The sequence below is a fragment of the Ranitomeya variabilis genome, chromosome 8, assembly GCF_051348905.1.
Source record: "Ranitomeya variabilis isolate aRanVar5 chromosome 8, aRanVar5.hap1, whole genome shotgun sequence".
Taxonomy (NCBI): domain Eukaryota; kingdom Metazoa; phylum Chordata; class Amphibia; order Anura; family Dendrobatidae; genus Ranitomeya; species Ranitomeya variabilis.
In genome coordinates, this window is record NC_135239.1 from 13,728,613 (window position 1) to 13,743,606 (window position 14,994).

Consider the following 14,994-nt stretch of genomic DNA (forward strand, 5'->3'; position numbering starts at 1 on the left):
GCTGGTGCAGTCACTGTGTACATACATTACATTACTGATCCTGAGTTACCTCCTGTATTATACCCCAGAGCTGCACTCACTATTCTGCTGGTGCAGTCACTGTGTACATACATTACTGATCCTGAGTTACCTCCTGTATTATACTCCAGAGCTGCACTCACTATTCTGCTGGTGCAGTCACTGTGTACATACATTACTGATCCTGAGTTACCTCCTGTATTATACTCCAGAGCTGCACTCACTATTCTGCTGGTGCAGTCACTGTGTACATACATTACATTACTGATCCTGAGTTACCTCCTGTATTATACCCCAGAGCTGCACTCACTATTATGCTGGTGCAGTCACTGTGTACATACATTACTGATCCTGAGTTACCTCCTGTATTATACCCCAGAGCTGCACTCACTATTCTGCTGGTGCAGTCACTGTGTACATACATTACTGATCCTGAGTTACCTCCTGTATTATACTCCAGAGCTGCACTCACTATTCTGCTGGTGCAGTCACTGTGTACATACATTACTGATCCTGAGTTACCTCCTGTATTATACTCCAGAGCTGCACTCACTATTCTGCTGGTGCAGTCACTGTGTACATACATTACTGATCCTGAGTTACCTCCTGTATTATACTCCAGAGCTGCACTCACTATTCTGCTGGTGCAGTCACTGTGTACATACATTACATTACTGATCCTGAGTTACATCCTGTATTATACCCCAGAGCTGCGCTCACTATTCTGCTGGTGCAGTCACTGTGTACATACATTACATTACTGATCCTGAGTTACATCCTGTATTATACCCCAGAGCTGCGCTCACTATTCTGCTGGTGCAGTCACTGTGTACATACATTACATTACTGATCCGGAGTTACATCCTGTATTATACTCCAGAGCTGCACTCACTATTCTGCTGGTGCAGTCACTGTGTACATACATTACATTACTGATCCTGAGTTACATCCTGTATTATACCCCAGAGCTGCGCTCACTATTCTGCTGGTGCAGTCACTGTGTACATACATTACATTACTGATCCTGAGTTACATCCTGTATTATACCCCAGAGCTGCGCTCACTATTCTGCTGGTGCAGTCACTGTGTACATACATTACATTACTGATCCTGAGTTACATCCTGTATTATACTCCAGAGCTGCACTCACTATTCTGCTGGTGCAGTCACTGTGTACATACATTACATTACTGATCCTGAGTTACATCCTGTATTATACCCCAGAGCTGCGCTCACTATTCTGCTGGTGCAGTCACTGTGTACATACATTACATTACTGATCCTGAGTTACATCCTGTATTATACTCCAGAGCTGCACTCACTATTCTGCTGGTGCAGTCACTGTGTACATACATTACATTACTGATCCTGAGTTACATCCTGTATTATACCCCAGAGCTGCACTCACTATTCTGCTGGTGCAGTCACTGTGTACATACATTACATTACTGATCCTGAGTTACCTCCTGTATCATACCCCAGAGCTGCACTCACTATTCTGCTGGTGCAGTCACTGTGTACATACATTACATTACTGATCCTGAGTTACCTCCTGTATTATACCCCAGAGCTGCACTCACTATTCTGCTGGTGCAGTCACTGTGTACATACATTACATTACTGATCCTGAGTTACCTCCTGTATTATACCCCAGAGCTGCACTCACTATTCTGCTGGTGCAGTCACTGTGTACATACATTACATTACTGATCCTGAGTTACATCCTGTATTATACTCCAGAGCTGCACTCACTATTCTGCTGGTGCAGTCACTGTGTACATACATTACTGATCCTGAGTTACATCCTGTATTATACCCCAGAGCTGCACTCACTATTCTGCTGGTGCAGTCACTGTGTACATACATTACATTACTGATCCTGAGTTACCTCCTGTATTATACCCCAGAGCTGCACTCACTATTCTGCTGGTGCAGTCACTGTGTACATACATTACTGATCCTGAGTTACCTCCTGTATTATACTCCAGAGCTGCACTCACTATTCTGCTGGTGCAGTCACTGTGTACATACATTACTGATCCTGAGTTACCTCCTGTATTATACTCCAGAGCTGCACTCACTATTCTGCTGGTGCAGTCACTGTGTACATACATTACATTACTGATCCTGAGTTACCTCCTGTATTATACCCCAGAGCTGCACTCACTATTCTGCTGGTGCAGTCACTGTGTACATACATTACTGATCCTGAGTTACCTCCTGTATTATACCCCAGAGCTGCACTCACTATTCTGCTGGTGCAGTCACTGTGTACATACATTACTGATCCTGAGTTACCTCCTGTATTATACTCCAGAGCTGCACTCACTATTCTGCTGGTGCAGTCACTGTGTACATACATTACTGATCCTGAGTTACCTCCTGTATTATACTCCAGAGCTGCACTCACTATTCTGCTGGTGCAGTCACTGTGTACATTACATTACTGATCCTGAGTTACCTCCTGTATTATACTCCAGAGCTGCACTCACTATTCTGCTGGTGCAGTCACTGTGTACATACATTACATTACTGATCCTGAGTTACATCCTGTATTATACTCCAGAGCTGCACTCACTATTCTGCTGGTGCAGTCACTGTGTACATACATTACATTACTGATCCTGAGTTACATCCTGTATTATACCCCAGAGCTGCGCTCACTATTCTGCTGGTGCAGTCACTGTGTACATACATTACATTACTGATCCTGAGTTACATCCTGTATTATACCCCAGAGCTGCGCTCACTATTCTGCTGGTGCAGTCACTGTGTACATACATTACCCCCTGACGAAGGAACTTGTTGGGTCCGAAACACGTGTCGGGGAGCACATTATCAAATTTTGTGGCGGTTCTGGAGACAATTCCCTAGCTTCATATGTAAGTAGTATTGGATCATATGCTCATTTAGCACCCTCTCTGTGAAATATTTTGTCTTTGCACATTGTAATTGCACTAGTTGACACTATTTGCACTTTTGCACCGTTTTTTCCTTATATGCTACAAGCACATGGTTGCTTATATATATTTTTTAAAAATTATCTTTTTATATATTCTCACTTTTTATAACTTTTTATATATCTTTTTATGGTGCATGTGATCCCTACTCTATTTATCTATTTATTTCTATGATAGGGATATCCAGTATATATTTATAAACCAGCCCTTAAGCAATGATATATTGTATTATACACAAAACATGTATTTATAAAAGCAACATCCTTTTTGATATGTGCCCGTGAAAAAAATTAAAAAAGTATACATATATATATATATGATTATTTCACACTTTTTATACTGTTTTTATATTGTACCTCTATTCTTACCATTAACCCCTTCACCCCCAAGGGTGGTTTGCACGTTAATGACCGGGCCAATTTTTACAATTCTGACCACTGTCCCTTTATGAGGCTATAACTCTGGAACGCTTTGACGGATCTTGGCGATTCTGACAATGTTTTCTCGTGACATATTGTACTTCATGTTAGTGGTAAAATTTATTCGATATAACTTGCGTTTATTTGTGAAAAAAATGGAAATTTGGCGAAAATTTTGAAAATTTTGCAATTTTCCAACTTTGAATTTTTATGCCCTTAAATCACAGACATATGTCACGCAAAATACTTAATAAGTAACATTTCCCACATGTCTACTTTACATCAGTACAATTTTGGAACCAAAATTTTTTTTTGTGACGGAGTTATAAGGGTTAAAAGTTGACCAGCAATTTCTCATTTTTACAACACCATTTTTTTTTTAGGGACCACATCTCATTTGAAGTCATTTTGAGGGGTCTATATGATAGAAAATACTCAAGTGTGACACCATTGTAAAAACTGCACCCCTCAAGGTGCTCAAAACCACATTCAAGAAGTTTATTAACCCTTCAGGTGTTTCACAGGAATTTTTGGAATGTTTAAATAAAAATGAACATTTAACTTTTTTTCACACAAAATTTATTTCAGCTCCAATTTGTTTTATTTTACCAAGGGTAACAGGAGAAAATGGACCCCCAAAGTTGTTGTACAATTTGTCCTGAGTACGCTGATACCCCATATGTGGGGGTAAACCACTGTTTGGGCGTATGGCAGAGCTCGGAAGGAAAGGAGCGCCATTTGACTTTTCAATGCAAAATTGACTGGAATTGAGATGGGACGCCATGTTGCGTTTGGAGAGCCCCTGATGTGCCTAAACACTGAAACCCCCTACAAGTGACACCATTTTGGAAAGTAGACCCCCTAAGGAACTTATCTTGATGTGTGGTGAGCACTTTGACCCACCAAGTGCTTCACAGAAGTTTATAATGCAGAGCCGTAAAAATAAAAAATCATATTTTTTCACAAAAATGATCTTTTCGCCCCCAATTTTTTATTTTCCCAAGGGTAAGAGAAGAAATTGGACCCCAAAAAATGTTGGCCAATTTGTCCTGAGTACGCTGATACCCCATATGTGGGTGTAAACCATTGTTTGGGCGCATGGCAGAGCTTGGAAGGGAAGGAGCGCCATTTGACTTTTCAATGCAAAATTAACTGGAATTGAGATGGGACGCCATGTTGCGTTTGGAGAGCCCCTGATGTGCCTAAACATTGAAACTCCCTACAAGTGACACCATTTTGGAAAGTAGACCCCTTAAGGAACTTATCTAGATGTGTTTTGAGAGCTTTGAACCCCCAAGTGTTTCACTACAGATTATAACGCAGAGCCGTGAAAATAATTTTTATTTTTTTTCTCAAAAATGATTTTTTAGCACCCAGCTTTGTATTTTTACAAGGGTAACAGAATAAATTGGACCCCAAAATTTGTTTTCCAATTTGTCCTGAGTACGCTGATACCCCATATGTGGGGGGGAACCACTGTTTGGGCGCATGACAGAGCTCGGAAGGGAAGGAGCGCCATTTGGAATGCAGACTTAAATGGATTGGTCAGTAGCCGTCACGTTGCATTTGCAGAGCCCCTGATGTACCCAAACAGTACAAACCCCCCACAAGTGACCCCATATTGGAAACTAGACCTCCCAAGGAACTTATCTAGATGTGTTTTGAGAACTTTGAACCCCCAAGTGTTTCACTAAAGTTTATAGCGCAAAGCCGTGAAAATAAAAATTCCTTTTTTTTTTCACAAAAATGATTTTTTAGCCCCCAGTTTTGTATTTTCACAAGGGTAACAGGATAAATTAGACCCCAAAAGTTGTTGTCCAATTTGTCCTGAGTACGCTGATACCCCATATGTGGGGGAGAACCACTGTTTGGGTGCATGACAGAGCTCGGAAGGGAAGGAGCGCCATTTGGAATGCAGCCTTAAATGGATTGGTCTGCAGGCGTCACGTTGCATTTGCAGAGCCCCTGATGTACCCAAACAGTACAAACCCCCCACAAGTGACCCCATATTGGAAACTAGACCTCCCAAGGAAATTATCTAGATGTGTTGTGAGAACTTTGAACCCCCAAGTGTTTCACTACAGTTTATAACGCAGAGCCGTGAAAATAAAACATCTTTTTTTTCCCATAAAAATGATTTTTAGCCCCCCAAATTTTTATTTTCCTAAGGATAACAAGAGAACTTGGACCCCAGAAGTTGTTGTTCAATTTGTCCCGAGTACGCTGATAACACATATGTTGGGGTAAACCCCTTTTTGGGCGCACGGGAGAGCTCGGAAGGGAAGGAGCACTGTTTTACTTTTTCAACGCAGAATTGGCTGGAATTGAGATTGGACGCCATGTCGCGCTTGGAGAGCCCCTGATGTGCCTGGACAGTGGAAACTCCCCAATTCTACCTGAAACCCTAACCCAAACACACCCCTAACCCTAATCCCAACGGTAACCCTAACCACACCCCTAGCCCTGACACACCCATAATTCTAATCCCAACCCTAATCCAAACGTAAATGTAATCCAAACCCTAACCCTAACTTTAGCCCCAACCCTAACTTTAGCCCCAAACCTAACTTTACCTCCAACCCTAGCCCTAACCCTAACCCTAACCCTACCCCTAACCCTAACCCTAAACGTGACTGAAATACGTGGCACTGAAATACGTGGCACTGAAATACGTGGCACTGAAATACGTGGCACTGAAATACGTGATACGTGGCACTTAAATACGTGGCACTGAAACACGTGGCACTGAAATACGTGATACGTGGCACTAAAATACGTGGCACTGAAATACGTGGCACTGAAATACGTGGCACTTAAATACGTGGCACTGAAATATGTGATACGTGGCACTGAAATACGTGGCACTGAAATACGTGGCACTGAAATACGTGGCACTGAAATACGTGGCACTTAAATACGTGGCACTGAAATATGTGATACGTGGCACTTAAATACGTGGCACTGAAACACGTGGCACTGAAATACGTGATACGTGGCACTGAAATACGTGGCACTGAATACGTGTCACTGAAATACGTGGCACTGAAATACGTGCAACTGAAATACATGGTACTAAAATATGTGACACTGAAATACGTGATACGTGGCACTGAAATACGTGATACGTGGCACTGAAATACGTGGCACTGAAACACGTGGCACTGAAATACGTGATACGTGGCACTGAAATACGTGGCACTGAAATACGTGGCACTGAAATACGTGGCACTGAAATACGTGGCACTGAAATACGTGGCACTATGACTGTCAGAAAATGTTCATTAAACGGTTAGGGGTGAGGTTAGGGGTAGAGTTAGGGTTAGGGTTTGGATCCCTTTATCACCTTGATGGTGGTGGGTGGCTTTTCAGTGTGTTTTCTGTTTTTTTTCGATAAAAATGCATGCGTTTTTAACGCAAACAAACGCATGTGCTTAAAAACGCAAGAAAATACTGCAGGTTGTATTTCTGAAAATGAACGCATGCAGAAAAAAACCGCATGCGTTTGAAAACGCGACCAAACGCGTACAAAAAAACCGCATGCGTTTTCAATGTTAAATATAGGGAAAAAACGCATGCGTTTTTTTGTGCAAAAAACGCTGCAGACAAAAACGCAAGTGTGAAACCAGCGACGCTTTTTATAGCAAAAAAGTTTTTGCGTCTCCACATTTTGAGACCTATAATTTTTCCACATTTTGCTCCACAGAGTCATGTGAGGTCTTGTTTTTTGCGGGACGAGTTGACGTTTTTATTGGTAACATTTTCGGACACGTGACCATTTTTGATCGCTTTTTATTCCGATTTTTGTGAGGCAGAATGACCAAAAACCTGCTATTCATGAATTTCTTTTGGGAGAGGCGTTTATACCGTTCCGCGTTTGGTAAAATTGATAAAGCAGTTTTATTCGTCGGGTCAGTACGATTACAGCGATATCTCATTTATATCATTTTTTTATGTTTTGGCGCTTTTACACGATAAAAACTAAAATATAGAAAAAATAATTATTTTGGTATCGCTTTATTCTCAGGACTATAACTTTTTTATTTTTTTGCTGATGATGCTATATGGCGGCTTGTTTTTTGCGGGACAAGATGACGTTTTCAGCGGTATCATGGATATTTATATCAGTCTTTTTGATCGCGTGTTATTCCACTTTTTGTTCGGCGGTATGGTAATAAAGCGTTGTTTTTTGCCTCGTTTTTTTTTTTTTTTTCTTACGGTGTTTACTGAAGGGGTTAACTAGTGGGGCAGTTTTATAGGTCGGGTCGTTACGGACGCGGCGATACTAAATATGTGTACTTTTATTGTTTTGTTTTTTTTATTTAGATAAAGAAATGTATTTATGTGAATAATATATATATTTTTTTTATTATTTATTTAGGATTTTTTTTTTTTTTTTACACATGTGGAAAATTTTTTTTTTTACTTTTTTACTTTGTCCCAGGGGGGGACATCACAGATCATTGATCTGGCAGTGTGCACAGCACTCTGCCAGATCGACGATCTGCTGTGCAGGGCTGCAGGCTTACCAAGTGTCTGCTCTGAGCAGACACTCGGTAAGCCACCTCCTTCCCTGCAGGACCCGGATGCCGCGGCCATCTTGGATCCGGGACCTGCAGCCAGGAAGGAGGTAGGAGACCCTCGCCGCAACGCGATCACATCGCGTTGCTCCGGGGGTCTCAGGGAAGCCCGCAGGGAGCCCCCTCCCTGCGCGATGCTTCCCTATACCGCCGGTACACTGCGATCATGTTTGATCGCGGTGTGCCGGGGGTTAATGTGCCGGGGGCGGTCCATGACCGCTCCTGGCACATAGTGCCGGATGTCAGCTGCGATATGCAGCTGACACCCGGCCGCGATCGGCCGCGCTCCCCCCGTGAGCGCGGCCGATCGCGTATGACGTACTATCCCGTCGGTGGTCATACGGGCCCACCCCACCTCGACGGGATAGTACGTCTGATGTCAGGAAGGGGTTAAATAAAATATATATATATCAATAACATTTCTCTGCTATTCCTTCCACTGACTGGGTCCATATTTGGTGCATGTTATTCTTTGTATTACTAGTGGGTTCACTATATTTCTCTACACAGATGGTGACCAGTCTTTATTTTATTTTATTTCAGCTATATTTGATGAGATATTAGAATATATATCAGTTTATTATATAGACTGGTTCTCTCCACGTCTGTGTTGATTCTGGTGCAGTCACTGTGTACATACATTACATTACTGATCCTGAGTTACATCCTGTATTATACTCCAGAGCTGCACTCACTATTCTGCTGGTGCAGTCACTGTGTACATACATTACATTACTGATCCTGAGTTACATCCTGTATTATACCCCAGAGCTGCACTCACTATTCTGCTGGTGCAGTCACTGTGTACATACATTACATTACTGATCCTGAGTTACATCCTTTATTATACTCCAGAGCTGCACTCACTATTCTGCTGGTGCAGTCACTGTGTACATACATTACTGATCCTGAGTTACATCCTGTATTATACCCCAGAGCTGCGCTCACTATTCTGCTGGTGCAGTCACTGTGTACATACATTACATTACTGATCCTGAGTTACCTCCTGTATTATACCCCAGAGCTGCACTCACTATTCTGCTGGTGCAGTCACGGTGTACATACATTACATTACTGATCCTGAGTTACCTCCTGTATTATACCCCAGAGCTGCACTCACTATTCTGCTGGTGCAGTCACTGTGTACATACATTACTGATCCTGAGTTACATCCTGTATTATACCCCAGAGCTGCGCTCACTATTCTGCTGGTGCAGTCACTGTGTACATACATTACATTACTGATCCTGAGTTACCTCCTGTATTATACCCCAGAGCTGCACTCACTATTCTGCTGGTGCAGTCACGGTGTACATACATTACATTACTGATCCTGAGTTACCTCCTGTATTATACTCCAGAGCTGCACTCACTATTCTGCTGGTGCAGTCACTGTGTACATACATTACATTACTGATCCTGAGTTACATCCTGTATTATACTCCAGAGCTGCACTCACTATTCTGCTGGTGCAGTCACTGTGTACATACATTACATTACTGATCCTGAGTTACCTCCTGTATTATACTCCAGAGCTGCGCTCACTATTCTGCTGGTGCAGTCACTGTGTACATACATTACTTTACTGATCCTGAGTTACCTCCTGTATTTTAGTCCAGAGCTGCACTCACTATTCTGCTGGTGCAGTCACTGTGTACATACATTACATTACTGATCCTGAGTTACCTCCTGTATTATACTCCAGAGCTGCGCTCACTATTCTGCTGGTGCAGTCACTGTGTACATACATTACATTACTGATCCTGAGTTACATCCTGTATTATTCTTATACCTTTTTCGTTGTTCTGTCGTTTCTCCTGGACAGTTTGTTGCGATTCCTCCTTTTTAGAAGGATTTGTCCACATGCTCTGGTCAGTACTTATTACCATACACCTTAACCAGTAACGCCCAGTTGCCAATTTACTCAATGTTTTTCATGCTGGATAATAGAAGAATGGCAGGACACGGAGGTTTCTTAGGTAGTTTGAATAACATGTTGCAGAGTAAGAATCTTCTATAATAGAAATGTTAATCGTTTACTTTTATCAATTAACTATATGCAAAGTGAACGATCAAAAGAGAAATGTAAATCCCATCAATCTCGGTGGCTGCATTTCTGCCATGTAGTTGTGGATTTGGTCAGGATTCCTGGTGTCCTCAACGGGGAGAAATCCCGGCAGATACCGACCATCATGTAATGTCATCAGGAGGCGTCTGATCGGCTCCAAATCTATTCTACAGCCGGACAACAACCCCCAACGTCCAGCCAATGTCACTAATAACCAGGAGTCCTGGGGGGGATGATCCGGACCCCTGATCCCACATCATCCCGTCTGTCTGGGATCACATGAAGAGACAGAAGGATCCGCACAAGAATCAAACACAGGAGATCTGGGGTCAGGTGTCCAAGATGTTTGGAACAACCTCCTGCCGAGATCCTCCATAACCTGTGTACAAGTGACCAGAAGAAATGATGGAGGTGACGGGCAGTCACCAGATACTGATGATGGAGGTGATGGGCGGTCACCAGATACTGATGATGGAGGTGATGGGCAGTCACCAGATACTGATGATGGAGGTGATGGGCGGTCACCAGATACTGATGATGGAGGTGAAGGGCGGTCACCAGATACTGATGATGGAGGTGATGGGCAGTCACCAGATACTGATGATGGAGGTGATGGGCGGTCAGCAGATACTGATGATGGAGGTGATGGGCGGTCAGCAGATACTGATGATGGAGGTGATGGGCGGTCACCAGATAATGATGATGGAGGTGAAGGGCAGTCACCAGATACTGATGATGGAGGTGATGGGCAGTCACCAGATACTGATGATGGAGGTGATGGGCGGTCAGCAGATACTGATGATGGAGGTGATGGGCGGTCACCAGATACTGATGATGGAGGTGATGGGCGGTCAGCAGATACTGATGATGGAGGTGATGGGCGGTCACCAGATACTGATGATGGAGGTGATGGGCGGTCACCAGATACTGATAATGGAGGGACGGGCAGTCACCAGATACTGATGATGGAGGTGATGGGCGGTCACCAGATACTGATGATGGAGGTGATGGGCGGTCACCAGATACTGATGATGGAGGGACGGGCAGTCACCAGATACTGATGATGGAGGTGATGGGCGGTCACCAGATACTGATGATGGAGGTGATGGGCGGTCACCAGATAATGATGATGGAGGTGATGGGCGGTCACCAGATACTGATGATGGAGGTGATGGGCAGTCACCAGATACTGATGATGGAGGTGATGGGCAGTCACCAGATACTGATGATGGAGGTGATGGGCGGTCAGCAGATACTGATGATGGAGGTGATGGGCGGTCACCAGATACTGATGATGGAGGTGATGGGCAGTCACCAGATACTGATGATGGAGGTGATGGGCAGTCACCAGATACTGATGATGGAGGTGATGGGCGGTCAGCAGATACTGATGATGGAGGTGATGGGCGGTCACCAGATACTGATGATGGAGGTGAAGGGCAGTCACCAGATACTGATGATGGAGGTGATGGGCGGTCACCAGATACTGATGATGGAGGTGATGGGCAGTCACCAGATAGTGATGATGGAGGTGATGGGCGGTCACCAGATAGTGATGGGATTTACATTTCTCTTTCTTCATTCAGTTTGCATTTGATATAAACTATGAACACTTCTATTTTTGCAGCATTTTCCTCCCGTGTATATAACGTTGGCGCCTCCTGTCCTCCGCTGTGTATGCAGGCGAGGGACAGTCCGTGTGTCGGTGGGACGGTATTGTTCAGTCCTCACTCTTGGAAGAACCATGACATATTTTCGGCCCCGGACTCCATAGTCTGATATAACACATTCAGCTCTGCTACATGCCGACACTCCGTTACGTCTCACCTGCTCGTGGCCGTTGTACGCGGCGATGTGTAACGGGGTGAAGAACACGGCGTCCTGAACGTTGACGTACGCCCCGTGTTGTAGTAAGATGTCCACAGCCTGAGTGCAAAACATTAAACATTTCATGTATGAGAAGGAACGACGCGAGGGCGATCGGAGGTCATCAGCGGATCCACTACGGACAGCGCAGAACCGCAGGAGACCGATGTATACAAGGTGGAGAGGGGAGAATATGTCCTGCCTGGGACTGGACCGTGTGGACTCGAGGGGAGCAGCGACCCCTGCAGGCCTGCACCTGGTATTACAGCGCTGCGCTGCAGAGCGTCGCCCGAGCTGCTTCCCACATCATATACCTTTTATGTTTTATATTTCTGCACTATCAAACAATTATTATTTTGGTGATAATATGATAGAGTCTTTTTCTACATTGCAGAAAATTATTACACTCTCATGACTCATTTTATCCAAGTTGGTTGACTACCGAACGGAAAGGTGTCTCACTCCATTGAAGTCTATGGGAGTCACTGAAATAAAACCATGCAGGGAGTGTGGATACCGATAACTTGCAGAATGGGCAGGTAGGGGGAAGAAACACCAATTATTGAGACCCCCACCTACAGATGTGCCCAATAGCGGCCACTTCATGCCAATCACGGCTCAGTAAAGTCATAAGTGAACCCTTGATTATACATTACAATTTTGGGGGGCAAAGGAGACCGCCTTCCTTCTTACATTTCAATAAATTTGCTTAAGAATCCTAATTTCTTACAATGTAATTCAATGCATTGTCAAGACATGCTGGAAAGACCCTCGACATGCTGGAAAGACCCTCGACAGGCTGCAGTTCACATCTGAACCACCAGGTGGCCACACAGACACATATAGCAGAAACATCTCCAGACAGAGTATCAGAATCATGATTTTTTTTTTTTATTGCAGGTCATTGGACTACACAGAACTGAGAAGAATTTCAAGGGTAAAACTATTTTCTGCGAATAGATTGGCAGGACGCTGCTCCGGCGGCCTCATCACTGGTCCATGGCCACCGGACTAGAACTCTGTGAACCGCACCCTACCGGTCTCTTCTTCTGATTTGTAGGCCCGACACAATGTCATGATTACAAAAGTGCCGCACACATGAGACTGCTCCGAGGCTGCTGGTCAGAATTGGCACTGGAGATGCCGGCAGGTGGGAGGCGGATTGCAGGGCTCCGGTGAGGCGGCCATGGGCTACTGAGACCCCACTGGAGAAAGGTCCTGCCAGTCTAGTAACTCATCTCTAATATTTTTAGAAACCCCCTTGCTCTACCATCGTGACTTTATGATGAACAATGCAGAATCCATAGTGGTGGACATTAACCCTTTATCTTGACCCAATCCTTGGGCAACATTTGGCTTTAGAGCTTTACTGGGACATTTCATTTCTTACATAATATGATTAATAACTTTTTTATTTCTTAACTGAAGCAGCCGGGGATCCAGTTTCTAAAAATCCCTGGTGATCGCCAGATTCAATCAGCAGGTGAAGTTGTGCGATTCCCCTACAGTGGCCACTACAGGACAAATGTAGAACTGCATCCCTCCCATTAACATGAATCAAGTCCTTATGGACAGGCTGAGTCCTCCAGAGCAGAAGACCCTCTTACCTAAGGGCCTGACATTGGAGACACCCATCATAACATCCAGGAATCATAACATGGACACAAATACGACATTTATTCTTTTCTAATGATGCAAAAACCTGATATTAGCCCAGATAACTGCAGACAAATCACAGACGCCCCCAACCCACATAGGAGTCCTTGAGGGATTTATGTCGAGACCACAAGACATCGACAAATAATTGAGACGGTGAAATATATTGAAGTCTAGTGAAGCCTTTTAGAAGAGAATGGAAAAGCGGTGACCTCGGCATTTGCTTTTAAATAGAAGTCTATATCAATTTCTCTGGATGGGAAAACATTCGGGGTCCGGGTCAGAGTCGGGGTCTTGTTTACATCCACATGATTTAATACAAGGGTCTGAGACTGAGGGTATCTCCGAAGAACACGCTGTGTGCTGACAAATGAGAGGCTTCTCTGGAAGCTTCTTTAGGGGGAAAAAAAAAATAAAAAAAAATCAGCAGACCTCTCACCTCTCCGCACGCCTTCATCCCCAGCACTAAACACCTACAATTATTATTGTTATGAACCAATTAAACTTCACGGATACAATGGAGCCGCGGCTCACACGCCGGGCGCTGTTCACATTGATTTTTCTGCAAAGTGCTTCATGAAATAAGAAGAAAAATGAAAAAATAAAAAATCAGAAGAGGAGAAGGTCTAAATTGTGCTGCAATTTTTGAAAAAAAGAAAAACTCCACTGCAGACTATCGCACCAATGCTGAACTGCAGAGAAGTGACGCTGAATGACCCAGACATCACGCGTCCACCTCACAGAGTGACTACATCACAACTGCATTGTACCCCAGAACCCCCCCCCCCAAAAAAAAAAAATAGAAACAAAATCCTCCTTATTTTCAAAAACTCTACTCATCCTTATAGAAATCTCCGTAGTTTATAGACGTAGAAATTCTCTGCTCTCCTGATCCTCATATAACAACGATTCACGACGATCAGTCTGGTGACAGCAGCGGCCGAACCCAACTGATCAAACAACCACCTCTCATAAGAAAGTAATCAACTATGGTCCATTAAATAATTACTGCACTCACTTCATGATTCCCTGCGATTGTTGCAATGTGAAGAGCGGTGAGAGCGCCGTAGCCGACCTGCTGAATATCTGCTCCGCCATGGAGCAACGCGGTAAGAAGCTCAGAGCTGTCCTAAAAGGTGGAACACATGTCATTAGGTTCCTGGGAAGGAGAAAGCAACATTCATATTACATTTATTATAGTACTTATATTCTTGTACATAGGGGCAGTATTATAGTAGGTATATTCTTATACATAGGGGCAGTATTATAGTAGTTATATTCTTGTACATAGGGGCAGTATTATAGCAGTTATATTCTTGTACATAGGGGCAGTAATATAGTAGTTATATTCTTGTATATAGGGTCAGTATTATAGTAGTTATATTCTTGTACATAGGAGCAGCATTATAGTAGTTATATTCTTGTACATA

The 14,994-nt window shown here is 43.7% G+C and overlaps 1 protein-coding gene across 3 annotated transcripts in view; it reads right to left on the reverse strand.

Annotated features, from left to right (window-relative positions):
• The window catches only part of LOC143788012 (serine/threonine-protein kinase TNNI3K), a 179,497-nt gene that overhangs the window by 117,596 nt on the left and 46,907 nt on the right, over positions 1 to 14,994 (reverse strand). For all 3 annotated transcript variants that reach the window (XM_077277332.1, XM_077277330.1, XM_077277329.1), the window contains 2 exons: positions 14,583 to 14,693; positions 11,870 to 11,968 (listed from right to left, as the gene is read on the reverse strand). In XM_077277332.1, coding sequence (XP_077133447.1) covers positions 11,870 to 11,968; positions 14,583 to 14,693 — 210 coding nt within the window. The remainder of the gene's footprint in view (positions 1 to 11,869; positions 11,969 to 14,582; positions 14,694 to 14,994) is intronic.